At 43.2% G+C, this 14,327-nt stretch overlaps 1 protein-coding gene across 1 annotated transcript in view; it reads right to left on the minus strand.

Annotated features, from left to right (window-relative positions):
- Nucleotides 1–13,850, minus strand: part of LOC120048020 (BTB/POZ domain-containing protein KCTD8-like) — a 31,381-nt gene extending 17,531 nt beyond the window's left edge. The window contains exon 1 of the mRNA XM_038993690.1: nt 12,582–13,850. Coding sequence (XP_038849618.1) covers nt 12,582–13,404 — 823 coding nt within the window. The 5' untranslated portion in view covers nt 13,405–13,850. The remainder of the gene's footprint in view (nt 1–12,581) is intronic.
- Between the last annotated feature and the right edge of the window lie 477 nt (nt 13,851–14,327).

Below are 14,327 nucleotides of genomic sequence, written 5' to 3' on the forward strand. Positions count from 1 at the left end.
TAATATAGCTGAAGAACATAGGCCTAATGCGCAGTACATATTTGAGAACAGATTTGAGAACTGTTTGCAGTGTGCAGTACATGTAGGGCTGTAGATAACAATGGGCTGTAATAGGGACCGACTAGGGGTTTTCCCTCCCTGTATGTCCCTGGCAAAGATGTTTACCTCCTTAGAAGTAATTGAACATGATGATTTGTTGAGCAAAAGTGTGTGTGTGTGTGTGTGCGTGTGTGCGCGTGTGTCTGTTCGTACGTGCAAGGTCTCTGTGAGAAACCAGCTAGTGTATGAGAAAAATCTACAGACAACTAAATGAGAGCTAGAATAAAAGGTTCTGTCTGCAAAAAGATGATCCTAAGATTATTGTCTTTAAAATTCCAAACCCTCATTGGTTTGAATGGTGTCAGCTATTTTTATCTATTATTCTTTTGACCTTAACAACATCAATTGTGGTATTTAGAGTACTATATAGGTAGAGAACATAGAACAGAACGAGGCTATGTCAATTACTAAATGTTGACAAAAATGCAGATAGAACCTTATAGTCCCAAGCGCTTGAAAAGCCTATGGGTTTTATCTAAGAATACAATGTCAAGAAGAAGTTTGCATTATGCTGGAGCATGGAACATGAATCAAAAGAAAACAATATGGCACAAATATTGCAATACTGCACACAAAATATTGCACAATTTCACATATGTATTCTAGTTTATTGCCAACGTTTCTGTCTATTGACCTTCTTTGGACCAGAGACATTGGCAATCAATATTTTTGGTCTGAGAAACAAATTGTGAAATTGCTAAACCATAACAGCATGTATAATGTATTAATGCATGGTAAGGTGCATGGTAAGAGTCATGGTAAGGTGCATGGTAAGAGTCATGGTAAGAGTTATGGTAAGGTGCATGGAAAGGGACATGGTAAGGGGCATGGTAAGGTGCATGGTAAGGGGCATGGTAAGGTGCATGGTAAGGGGCATGGTAAGAGTCATGGTAAGAGTCATGGTAAGAGTCATGGTAAGAGTCATGGTAAGGTGCATGGAAAGGGACATGGTAAGAGTCATGGTAAGGTGCATGGTAAGAGTCATGGTAAGGGGCATGGTAAGGTGCATGGTAAGAGTCATGGTAAGAGTCATGGTAAGGGACATGGTAAGGGACATGGTAAGAGTCATGGTAAGAGTCATGGAAAGGGACATGGTAAGAGTCATGGAAAAGGACATGGTAAGAGTCATGGAAAGGGACATGGTAAGAGTCATGGAAAGGGACATGGTAAGAGTCATGGTAAGGTGCATGGAAAGGGACATGGTAAGAGTCATGGTAAGGTGCATGGAAAGGGACATGGAAAGGGACATGGTAAGGGGCATGGTAAGAGTCATGGAAAGGGACATGGAAAAGTGCATGGTAAGAGTCATGGAAAGGTACATGGTAAGAGTCATGGAAAGGGACATGGTAAGAGTCATGGTAAGGTGCATGGAAAGGGACATGGTAAGAGTCATGGTAAGGTGCATGGTAAGGGACATGGTAAGAGTCATGGTAAGAGTCATGGAAAGGGACATGGTAAGAGTCATGGTAAGGTGCATGGAAAGGGACATGGTAAGAGTCATGGTAAGGTGCATGGAAAGGGACATGGTAAGAGTCATGGTAAGGTGCATGGTAAGGGACATGGTAAGAGTCATGGTAAGAGTCATGGAAAGGGACATGGTAAGAGTCATGGAAAGGGACATGGTAAGAGTCATGGAAAGGGACATGGTAAGAGTCATGGAAAGGTGCATGGAAAGGGACATGGTAAGAGTCATGGTAAGGTGCATGGTAAGGGTCATGGTAAGAGTCATGGTAAGAGTCATGGAAATGGACATGGTAAGAGTCATGGTAAGGTGCATGGAAAGGGACATGGAAAGGGACATGGTAAGGGGCATGGTAAGAGTCATGGAAAGGGACATGGAAAAGTGCATGGTAAGAGTCATGGAAAGGGACATGGTAAGAGTCATGGAAAGGGGCATGGTAAGAGTCATGGTAAGGTGCATGGAAAGGGACATGGTAAGAGTCATGGTAAGGTGCATGGAAAGGGACATGGTAAGAGTCATGGTAAGGTGCATGGAAAGGGTCATGGTAAGAGTCATGGTAAGAGTCATGGAAATGGACATGGTAAGAGTCATGGTAAGGTGCATGGAAAGGGACATGGAAAGGGACATGGTAAGGGGCATGGTAAGAGTCATGGAAAGGGACATGGAAAAGTGCATGGTAAGAGTCATGGAAAGGGACATGGTAAGAGTCATGGAAAGGGGCATGGTAAGAGTCATGGTAAGGTGCATGGAAAGGGACATGGTAAGAGTCATGGTAAGGTGCATGGAAAGGGACATGGTAAGAGTCATGGTAAGGTGCATGGAAAGGGACATGGTAAGGGGCATGGTAAGAGTCATGGAAAGGGACATGGAAAGGTGCATGGTAAGAGTCATGGTAAGGCGCATGGTAAGGGTCATGGTAAGGGACATGGTAAGGGACATGGTAAGAGTCATGGTAAGAGTCATGGTAAGGGACATGGTAAGGGACATGGTAAGAGTCATGGTAAGGGGCATGGTAAGGTGCATGTTAAGGGGAATGGTAAGGTGTTGCAGTCTGGTTCAGGAATAAAGGTTACAAGTCTATAATGCCTGAGTTGGGATGGATGATTCAGTGTTGGAAAAAGCTTTCTTATTGAATGCTTTCAAGTCTGGTAGCTCAACTTAATGGTTTGGAAAATATAAAGCTTTTAAAGCGATACTGCGATATTCTGGCAATTAAGCTTTTCTACTTACCAAGACTCAGATGAACTCTTGGATACTATTTGTATGTCTCTGGGTGCAGTATGAAGGAAGGTAGAGGTAGTTACACAAGGCAATGCTGACTAGTGTTAGCGAATGGACGTCTACAGGTATGATGGGGTAAGCTAGAGGCTAGGATGCCAGCATCTCGCAGTATCTCTTTAACATGGTTAAATGGAGCTGTTCGACATCATGGTCAATGCTTCCTAGTTTAATTTTACGTTTAGTGTACAAAACATTAAGAACACCTGCTCTTTCCACATAGACTGACCAGGTGAAAGCTATGATCCCTTATTGATGGCACTTGTTAAATCCACTCCAATCAGAGTAGATGAAGGGGAGGAGACAGGTTAAAGAAGGATTTTTAAGCCTTGAGACAATTGAGACATGGATTGTGTATGTGTGCCATTCAAAGGGTGAATGCGCACGACAAAATATTTAAATGCCTTTGAACAGGGTATGGTAGTAGGTGCCCGGCACACTGGTTTGTGTCAAGAACTGCAATGCTGCTGGGTTTTTCACACTCAACAATTTCCAGTGTGTATCACGAGTGGTCCACCACCCAAAGGACATCCAGCCAACTTGACACAACTGTGGAAACATTGGAGTCAACATGGGCCAGCATCCCTGTGGGATGCTTTCAACACCTTGTAGAGTGATTGCCCCAATGAAATGAGGCTGTTCTGATGGCAAAAGGGGGTGCAACTCAATATTAGGAAGGTGTTCTTAATGTTTTGTATGCTCAGTATATGTCTTAGACAATATTGTCTCTCTTGTCTTTTTAGACTTTTTCTTGCCATTAAATGTCAAGCTGGAAATGGACCAATCGCCACCTTTTCCATAAATGATCTATACAGAGCAAGGTTAGAGCTAATACAGTGCATTAGGAAAGTATTCAGACTCCTTGACCTTTTCCACATTTTCTTATGTTACAGCCTTATTTTAAAATGGATTAAATTGTTTTTTCTCTCTCATCAATCAATCAATCAATCATTAATCACACCCCATAATGACGACTTAAAAACAGGGTTTTAGAAATGTTGGCAAAGTATTCAGACCCTTTACTCAGTACTTTGTTGAAGAACCTTTGCCAGCGTTTACAGCCTCAAGTCTTCTTGGGTATAATGCTACAAGCTTGGCACACCTGTATTTGGGGAGTTTTTCCCCATTCTTCTCTGCAGATCCTTTCAAGCTCTGTCAGGTTGGATGGGGAGCGTCGCTCCACAGCTATTTTCAGGTCTCTCCAGAGATGTTAGCTTGGGTTCAAGTCCAGGCTCTGGCTGGAACACTCAAGGATATTCAGAGACTTTTCCCGAAGCCACTTCTGCGTTGTCTTGGCTGTTTACTTAGGGTCGTCGTCCTGTTGGAAGTTGAAGATTCGCCTCAGTCTGAGGTTCTGAGCGCTCTAGAGCAGGTTTTCATCAAGGATCTCTCTGTTATTCGCTCTGTTCATCTTTCCATCGATCCTACCTAGTCTCCCAGTCCCTGCCGCTGAAAAACATTCCCACAGCATGATGCTGCCACCACCATGGTTCACCGTAGGGATGCTGCCAGGTTTCCTCCAGACATGAAGCTTGGCATTCAGGCCAAATAGTTCAATCTTGGTTTCATCAGATCAGAGAATCTTGTTTCTCATTGTCTGAGAGTCTTAACCCTTGTGTTGTCTTAAGGGTAGAAAATGACTTGCCACTATGTTTAACAGCAGAGAAAACCCCATAAATTATCTTTTATCAACTTTAAATTTGATGACTTTTCCTAGAGTGGCCCCAACATTAGAAAAAGTGAAACATCGCCTTTGTTCATATTTCCATAAAAGCTGTATACCACCAGGGTACAAATATTGTCTTAGAGTCATTTTTGAAAAAAACACAAAGACACACACTCACACACACACACACACACACACACACACACACACACACACACACACACACACACACACACACACACACACACACACACACACACACACACATACATACACACACACACACACACACAATGAGAAATTTTGATTATGTGTGCTACTGATTGAACTCGGACAGCAGCTCCTGAAGAGGAAGATCACCATGGTTGGCACAGTTAGAAAGAACAAGCCTGAGCTCCCCCCTGCACTCCTTGCAAAAAGGCGGAGCGAGGTCTTCTCATCAAAGTTTGCCTTCACTCCCACCACCAGTCTAGTTTCTTACCTCCCAAAGAGGAACAAGAATGTGGTCCTCCTGAGCACAGCGCACAAAACAGCTGAGATCAGTGATCGTGAGGACACGAAGCCAGCCATCATCCTGGACTACAACCACAACAAAAGAGGCATGGACAACCTGGACAAGGTGTTTGGAACTTACAGCTGCAGGAGGATGACTAACCGCTGGCCCCTGTGTCATGACTTCCACCGAAGGTGGCTCCTCTCCCTGTTCGGGCGATGCTCGGCGGTCGTCGTCACCGGTCTACTAGCTGCCACCGATCCCTTTTTCCTTTCTGTTTGTTTTGTCTTGATTGTTTTCACCTGTTGCTCATTTTGGTTCATTATTTGGTCTATTTAAACTTCTAGTGCTCGCTTGCTGTTGTGCGGGCTTATCCTTACTGTCAGTGGTGCTGTTGTTTTTTTCGCCTGTGTATTGTGTTGTATGTTCTTTCCCTGTTTTGGAGACATACGTGTTCTATGGTCACTGCCTGTTTGTTTGGCTAGACCACGCGCAATAAACGCATTTCTTTGGAAGTTTGCTCTCTGCGCCTGACTCTACACCCACCACTCATAGAAATACGTGACACCCTGGTCATCTTTCATAACATCATTGATGTGTCCTCATACAATGCCTTCGGAATATGGAACAAGCTCAACCCTACCTGGATGCCTGATAAGCAGAACAAGAGGAGGGCGTTCCTGGAACAGCTGGGAAAGGCACGTGTAACCCCACACATTCAAAGGGAGCGCCTCCCCCACACAGCAGCCTCTGCAGCACTTGTGAAAGCTGTTCAGGGGGCTGAATCTTGTCCTGTTCCACCTGAAGCTGCAGCTGGGGCAGGCAAGAGGAGGAGATTCCAATTCTGCCCCCCAAAGAAGGCCTGTAAAACAAATACTATGTGCTGCACATGTGAGAAATACATCTGCAAAGTCCATGCACACACACTTGCATATTGTCCTACATGTGCTAATTAGAGTTGATTGATTTATGTTCTTCATGTTTTTGTTTTGGATCTATTATCTTATTTTATTCTTATTTATTGTTGTTGTTTATACACCTTGTGGGTGGGGGAAATGGTTCAAAAAATGGGAGAAGAATTGTATTTTGTAGTTGAATTCCTCATTGTACAATTTATAGGAAAATATCACTATGTTGCCAAAAAAGTTCAAGACTGTTATTGTTTCCCTTCAATAAAATGCATTCAAAACTACTTTCTGCACATTTCTGCTACTTTCTTAGGCTATACAAGTGCTATCTCTTGCTAAAAAAATGTATGTTTACACCTATGCCGTACCTTTAGCAATAATAATAATAATAATAATAATAAACTTCTACTTTAGTAAAGAAAACAATTATGCCAGGTGTGTTGTAATAAAAACGAGTGGTGTCCACTAATTAAATGCAGTATTTCCGCATTGTGAAGAGGGAAAACCCAGATATTCACAAAGTTTGTGATGAATGACAGGTTTTTTCGTTATGCAAAATAGATTTGGGGTTTAAAATTCAATTTAGCTGCTTCATTTTAGGTGTTTAGTGAAGGCTGATCATTTTTTACCCTTAAGACAAGGGGAGTATACAGCATGTTAAGACTACACAAGGGTTAATGTGCCTTTTGGCAAACTCCAAGTGGGCTGTCATGGTCTGTCATGTGCCTTTTACTGAGGAGTGGCTTCCATCTGGCCACTACCATAAAGGCCTGATTGGTGGAGTGCTGCAGAGATGGTTGTCCTGCTGGAAGGTTCTCCCATCTCCACAGAGAAACTCTAGAGCTCTGTCAGAGTGACCATCAGGTTCTTGGTCACTTCCCTGACCAAGGCCCTTCTCCTCCGATTGCTCAGTTTGGCCGGGCGGCCAGCTTTAGGAAGAGTCTTCTTCCATTTAAGAATGATAGAGGCCACTGTGTTCTTGGTGACCTTCAGTTCTGCACAAATGTTTTGGTACCATTCCCCAGATCTGTGCCTCGACACAATCCTGTCTCGGAGCTCTACGGACAATTCCTTTCGACCTCATGGCTTGGTTGTTGCTCTGACATGCACTGTCAACTGTAGGACCTTTGTGTGCCTTTCAAAATCATGTCCAATCAATTGAATTTACCACAGGTGGACTCCAATCTATAGAAACATCTCAAGGATGATCAATGGAAACAGGATGCACCTGAGCTCAATTTTGAGTGGCATAGAAAAGAGTCTGAATGCTTATGTAAATAAGATACCTCAGGTTTTTTCGTTTAATAAATGTGCAAACATTTCAAAAACCTGTTTTCGGGTTGTCATATTATATGTAGATTGATGAGTTTCTTTTTTTATTTAATCAATTTTAGAATAAGGCTGCAACGTAAGAAAATGTGGAAAAAGTCAAGGGGTCTGAATACTTTCCGAATGTACTGTATATCTGTGTTGAATTGGATATTGTAGTATAGAATACATTTGAAGCATAAATACGGTATATTCATAATGTGCAAACAAACAATGTGCCTGCTCAATTTTTTTTACATGGTTAATATAAATATAAATGATTCATTTTTATTATGTTACTGTTGTAATTTAATATACTGTAACATGCCATTATGGTACCTATAGGCTTATCTAGCATTTTCTTGTTGTGAAAAGCGTATCAAATGATCTTTAGAACAACAACAGAATGCAATTAAAACACATATTGAGGAGTTAGCCGATCTTTAAGCATAATAGCAGCTCAATGCTTATACTGTACTCAACAGGGGGAAAATCTGCTTGTTATGGCAGTGATGTTCCAACATCGCACAGGAATAAAAGCTTGATCCCTCATAAATATCAATACAATGCCATGTTGCAGAGAAGCTAATGAATTATGCAAGACCCAAGCAGGATCACACAGGCGGATCAGCTTCAGCGGAGAGAAGTGAGAAGTGTGTACAACAATGCCAACACGTCCATCGAGAGGAGGAAAAGTTTAGATGAAAATAACCCAATCGAAACAGCCTCCTCAACCTCTGAGCCAGACAGGCATTTGTCAGCGGCTACTGTTGACCTCGAATTCCTCGGATGTCTGTGCTTCCTTCAAAATAAAACACCTCCCATGGAAGATTTTTAGACGATGCCTCTGAGCCCTCTCTGCAATATCTTGGAATGATAGGCTTATGAAAAGTAGCTCTATCTTTTTTATTGAATGTTAACACCGGTTTGGACTCTATTTCAAGAATTTTACTCCATAAAAAAATCTAACTGTGTTTTCTGTTGTAGATGTCATTGATCTTGTACTGACTCCATTGCTTAAAAAGGAAACCAAATAATATCTTGGTGGTGTATTAATAAAACTGAAATATATTCTGTGCTTGTTCAACTCGTCTTAGAATGAACAGACAAAATCAAGCCTCCACTCTCTCCTGTCAAAGCCTTCACGTCCAAAGGGACTCAGCCCCGAACTCTTCGTTACCAGCAGGGACATGTGACCGGGAGAGTGAAAAAGGGTGACAAGTCAGGGAGCAAAATGTCTGGAACTGTATACGGTCTGGAATTGTCTGGAATTGTATACTGTATATATGTCTGGAATTGTATACTGTATACGGTCAATATATAGACTGGCCATTTCGTCTTCGTTAACACCTGTGCAGGCATAGAAACACACATGATGCAGACTCAAAGACACACACACATACACACAAACACACACACACACACCCCCCTCTTTGTCATGATTTATTTGTGTTGATTAGACTGTTCCAATCTGTTTAGATTTGCCTGACCTTTTGCACTTCCTTGGTTGTTCCCCCCCCCCCCCCCCCCCCCCCCCCATTTCATTCCCTATTCCCCAGACATACCTCACACCTCACAAACCAGACACACCTCACACCTCACCCCCAGACACACTATACCAAAACCCCATCTACAGTTGACTTTTCCACATTTTGTTACGTTAGTCTTATTCTAAAATGTATTAAATCGTTTTTTCCCCCCCTCATCAATCTACACACAATACCCCATAATGACAAAGCAAAAAATGTTTTTTATACATTTTTGCAAATGTATTAAAAATTTGAAAACAAAAATACCTTATATACATACAGTGGCTTGCAAAAGTATTCACCCCCTTGTCTTTTTTATATTTTGTTGCCTTACAACCTGAAATCAATTAAATTAAATCAATTAACTTGGAATTAAAATAGATTGTTGGGGGGTTTGTATCATTTGATTTACACAACATGCCTACCACTTTGAAGATGCAAAATATTTTATATTGTGAAACAAACAAGAAATAAGACAAAAAAAGTACAATTACAACAATTACAGCTACAAATCTCTTGGGGTATGTCTCTATAAGCTTGGCACATCTAGCCACTGGGACTTTTGCCCATTCTTCAAGGCAAAACTGCTCCAGCTCCTTCAAGTTGGATGGTTTCTGCTGGTGTACAGCAATCTTTAAGTCATACCACAGATTCTCAATTGGATTGAGGTCTGGGCTTTGACGAGGCCATTCCAAGACATTTAAATGTTTCCCCTTAAACCACTCGAGTGTTGTTTTAACAGTATGCTTAGGGTCATTGTCCTGCTGGAAGGTGAACCTCTGTCCCAGTCTCAAATCTCTGGAAGACTGAAACATGTTTCCCTCAAGAATTTCCCTGTATTTAGAGCCATCCATCATTCCTTCAAATCTGACCAGTTTCCCAGTCCCTGCCGATGAAACACATCCCCACAGCATGATGCTGCCACCACCATGCTTCACTGTGGGGATGGTATTCTCAGGGTCATGAGAGGTGTTGGGTTTACACCAGACATAGCGTTTTCCTTGATGGCCAAAGAGCTCAATTTTAGTCTCATCTGACCTTTGTACCTTCTTCCATATGGTTGGGTAGTCTCCCACATGCCTTTTGGCGAACACCAAACATGTTTGCTTATTTTTTTTCTTTAAGCAATGGCTTTTTTTCTGGCCACTCTTCCGTAAAGCCCAGCTCTGTGGAGTGTACAGCTTAAAGTGGTCCTGTGGACAGATACTCCAATGTCCGCTGTGGAGCTTTGTAGCTCCTTCAGGGTTATCTTTGGTCTCTTTGTTGCCTCTCTGATTAATGCCCTCCTTGCCTGGTCCGTGAGTTTTGGTGGGCAGCACTCTCTTGGCAGGTTTGTTGTGGTGCCATATTCTTTCCATTTTTTGGATTTAATGGTGTTCCGTGGGATGTTCAAAGTTTCGTATATGTTTTGTAACCCAACACTGATTTGTACTTCTTCACAACTTTGTCCCTGACCTATTTGGAGAGCTCCTTGGTCTTCATGGTGTTGCTTGCTTGGTGGTGCCTCTTGCTTAGTGGTGTTGCAGACTCTGGGGCCTTTAAGAACAGATGTATATATACTGAGATCATGTGACAGATGTGACACTTAAATAAAGCCCACCTGTGTGCAATCTAACTAATTATGTGACTTCTGAAGGTAATTGGTTGCACCAGATCTTATTTAGGGGCTTCATAGCAAAGGGGGTGAATACATATACACGCACTTTTCCATTTATTTTTATTTTTATCAAGTACTTTTTTTTTATTTCCCTTCACCAACTTGAACTATTTTGTTTATGTCCATTACATGAAATCCAAATAAAAATCTATTTAAATTACAGGTTGCAATGCAACAAAATAGGAAAAACTCCAAGGGGGATGAATACTTTTGTAAGGCACTGTAACTATTCAGACCTTTTGCTATGAGATTCAAAATTGAGCTCAGGTGCATCCTGTTTCCATTGATCATTCTTGAGATGTTTCTACAACTTGATTGGAGTCCACCTGTGGTAAATTTAATTGATTGGACATGATTTGGAAAGGCACACACCTGTATATATAAGGTCCCACAGTTGACAGTGCATGTCAGAGCAAAAAAAAACAAGCCATGAGGTCGAAGGAATTGTCCGTAGAGCTCTGAGACAGGATTGTGTCAAGGCACAGATCTTGGGAAGGGTACCAAAACATTTCTGCAGCATTGAAGGTCCCCAAGAACACACTGGCCTCCATAATTCTTAAATGGAAAAGTTTGGAACAACCAAGACTCTTCAAAGAGATGGCCGCAGTCAGGGAGGTGACCATGAACCCGATGGTCACTCTGACAGAGCTCCAGAGTTCCTCTGTGGAGATGGGAGAACCTTCCAGAAGGACAACCATCTCTGCAGCACTCCACCAATCAGGCCTTTATGGTTGAGTGGCCAGACGAAAGCCACTCCTCAGTAAAAGGCACATGACAGCTTGCTTGAAGTTTGCCAAAAGGCACCTAAAGGACTCTCAGATCATGAGAAACAAGATTCTCTGGTCTAATGAAACCAAGATTGAACTCTTTGGCCTGAATGCCAAGCGTCATGTCTGGAGGAAACCTGGCACCATCCCTACAGTGAAGCATGGTGGTGGTGGCAGCATCATACTGTGGGGATGTTTTTCAGTGGCAGGGAGTGAGAAACTAGTCAGGATCAAGGGAAAGATGAACGGAGAAAAGTACGGAGAGATCCTTGATGAAAACCTCCTCCAGAGCTCTCAGCACCTCAGACTGGGGCAAATATTCACTTTCCAAAAGGACAATTACCCTAAGCACACAGCCAAGACAACGCAGGAGTGGCTTCGGGACAAGTCTCTGAATGTCATTGAGTGGCCCAGCCAGAACCTGGACTTTAACCCGATCGAACATTCCTGGAGAGACCTGAAAGTATCTATGCAGCCACGCTCCCCATCCAACCTGACATAGCTTGAGGGGATCTGCAGAGAAGAATGGGAGAATCTCCCCAAATACAGGTGTGCCAAGCTTGTAACGTCATACCCAAGAAGACTCGAGGCTGTCAAACTGCTGCCAAAGGCGCTTCAAAAAAGTACTGATTATAGGGTCTGAATACTTATGTAAATGTGATATTTCAGTTTAAAATGTTGAATAGATTTGCAGAAATTTCTTAAAACCTTTTTTTTCTTTGTCATGGGGTATTGTGTGTAGATTGATGAGGAGAAAAAAATAACTATTTAATCCATTTCAGAATAAGGTTGTAACGTACCAAATTGTGGAAAAAGTCAAGGGGTCTGAATACTTTCCAAATGCACTATCTACAGCCCTCAAGAAATGTTTGGTCTTTCAATCATTCTTCTTACAATGAAACTGCATGTTACTCTCACACACCTTTCCCTTTAATCTATTCTCTCTTTTACCTACCTGCTGTGATTTGGAAAACATTTCCAACTGATGAGAGAACCAGGGAGGGTGGGGCAGTCCCACATTCTTTACGTAATTTATGAGCTTTATTGAAGAGGTAGAACAGTGTTTGAAAGACGGGGAAGGGTGAGTCAAAGGGCAGTGGGCCCGGATTCAAACCCATGCTGACTCTAGCATCCATGTTTGCCGGGGTCAGCGGCCGTCATTACTGGACCACACAGGAAGGGTATTCTCAAGGAGAGTGAAGAAGCTGGTAATGGGATTACTTTGAACCACAGAGAGAGAAGGCTATTATTTACCTTCAATAGCATATACAATCCAAGTCAGAAAAGGTAGGCAATTCGTTTAATCTTTCCAAATGTAAAGATAAATGTTACACAATACTTCTAAAACCTGAGAAAACATGTTGGACCCACCTATCCAATATGTATGTTAGTGAATGGGTGAGAAGTCACTTACTGAAGAAGATGTACTCCGTATAGCTGCTCCTGATTTTGTCGTCCCTGTACTGGTTGACAAAAGCGGCTGTTCCCGTGGAGTTACACGCCACCATTGTAAAGCCCACCTCAGAAAGCCGGTCAAATGCCTGCTCCAGGTAGGTGAACTTGAGGTAAAACCGCGAAGTGTACTTCTCCGGCGGCCTGTCGGGGTCCCGGCTCTCGTTCAGTGTTTCCCCAAACACCTCTTTTGCCAGGGCGATGCGTCCGCACACCATGATCCGTGCCACACGTCGGAACTTGGCGTCGGCTTGGTTGTCTCGTACTGTAGTGTAGGAGCCCCTGTAGCCGATGGTGATGAACCCTGACCTCTTGTCTGAGGAAGTCGAGGTTCGACCTGTGGGGTACTCGCTGCTTTGCGAGCTCTCCTCGATGTCGCTGTGGCAGCCCTCATCGTTCATGGAGCCCTGCTTGGAACCTACGCGGGGCCCCAGGAGGTGCAGCAGCTCGCCCAGCTGGAAGTGCTCAGCCTCCCGCTGCAGACGCTCGCGCTCGGGAAAGTGGTCGGGCAGCACCAGCTGGCGGTCTCGCAGGAAGTCCAGCACGTAGCGGAACAGGAAGCCATCGCGGTCGATGAAGAATCGACCTCTGCTGTCCCTCGGCAGCTCCCGCGGTGGGCACCGGGCGAACATGGCGTGCAGGGTGGTGTCGGGCACACTGACCAGGGTAGAGCGCTTGGTGACGTACACCTGGCCACCCACATTTAGCTCCACCACCTCTGGGGTTGGGGGCGGGGCCGGGGCGGACACCTCGCTGATGGGCAGAATGGTTTCCTTCATGGCCATGGTCCCGTAGTTTCACCAGGTTATAGAGAGAAATCAAACACCTCCCCTTCCAAACTCATTAAGGTATAGATCCTCTCAAACAAGCTCAGTGAAGAGCAAGAGAAGAAAAAGGTCCCAATAGAATCAACAGCGGTCACCAAGGAGTTCACAGCATAGCCGGTGCTGAAGTTTGAAAGAGACAGAGGACTACATCCCTGCTGTTAGAATTAGCTGAGGAGGAAGAGAGAGAGAGAGAGAGAGAGAGAGAGAGAGAGAGAGAGAGAGAGAGAGAGAGAGAGAGAGAGACAGAGAGAGAGAGACAGAGAGAGAGAGACAGAGAGAGAGAGACAGAGAGAGAAATAAAGAAAGAAAAGATGGAGACAGAGTATCCGTTCCCCCAGCCACTGTCACCTCACTAATGGAGAGAGCAAATGCCAGGAGAGAGCGATAGAGGAGAAAAAAATCCCTCTGAGCGACTCCCAGCATCATTTGTCCAGAGTCGGGGGAAACCATGATGACATAATCCTCTGTGTGAAAGGGGAGGTGCTGCAGTTCCAGCCTTTTAAAGGGGCAGTATTATAAATATTTATACAATACAATATTACCTAACTTCATCTAGCCTTAAAGTCTGAAGATGATCTGGAAACAAAAAGTATATAAAAAAACATTATAAACAGATACAAACATTAAGACATTAATGAATCCCAGCATTTTAGAATGTTGATTCCAGAAGTGTCAATGGCAAATTGACATATGTTTACATATTTCACTTAATTTAAAGTGTTTTTTTTTTAACAAAGGCGCCAATGTATTAAACAACCCTATCTCCTACACAATATGTATTTTTGGTTGATTGGAAATGCACCAATACTGTGGTAGTGGCAAATATCCCAAAAACATTTCCATATTTCAACAGCGCCATCTGTTGGAATGCTGCAAAACAT

This window comes from Salvelinus namaycush, chromosome 5, assembly GCF_016432855.1.
Source record: "Salvelinus namaycush isolate Seneca chromosome 5, SaNama_1.0, whole genome shotgun sequence".
In the NCBI taxonomy this organism is placed as follows: domain Eukaryota; kingdom Metazoa; phylum Chordata; class Actinopteri; order Salmoniformes; family Salmonidae; genus Salvelinus; species Salvelinus namaycush.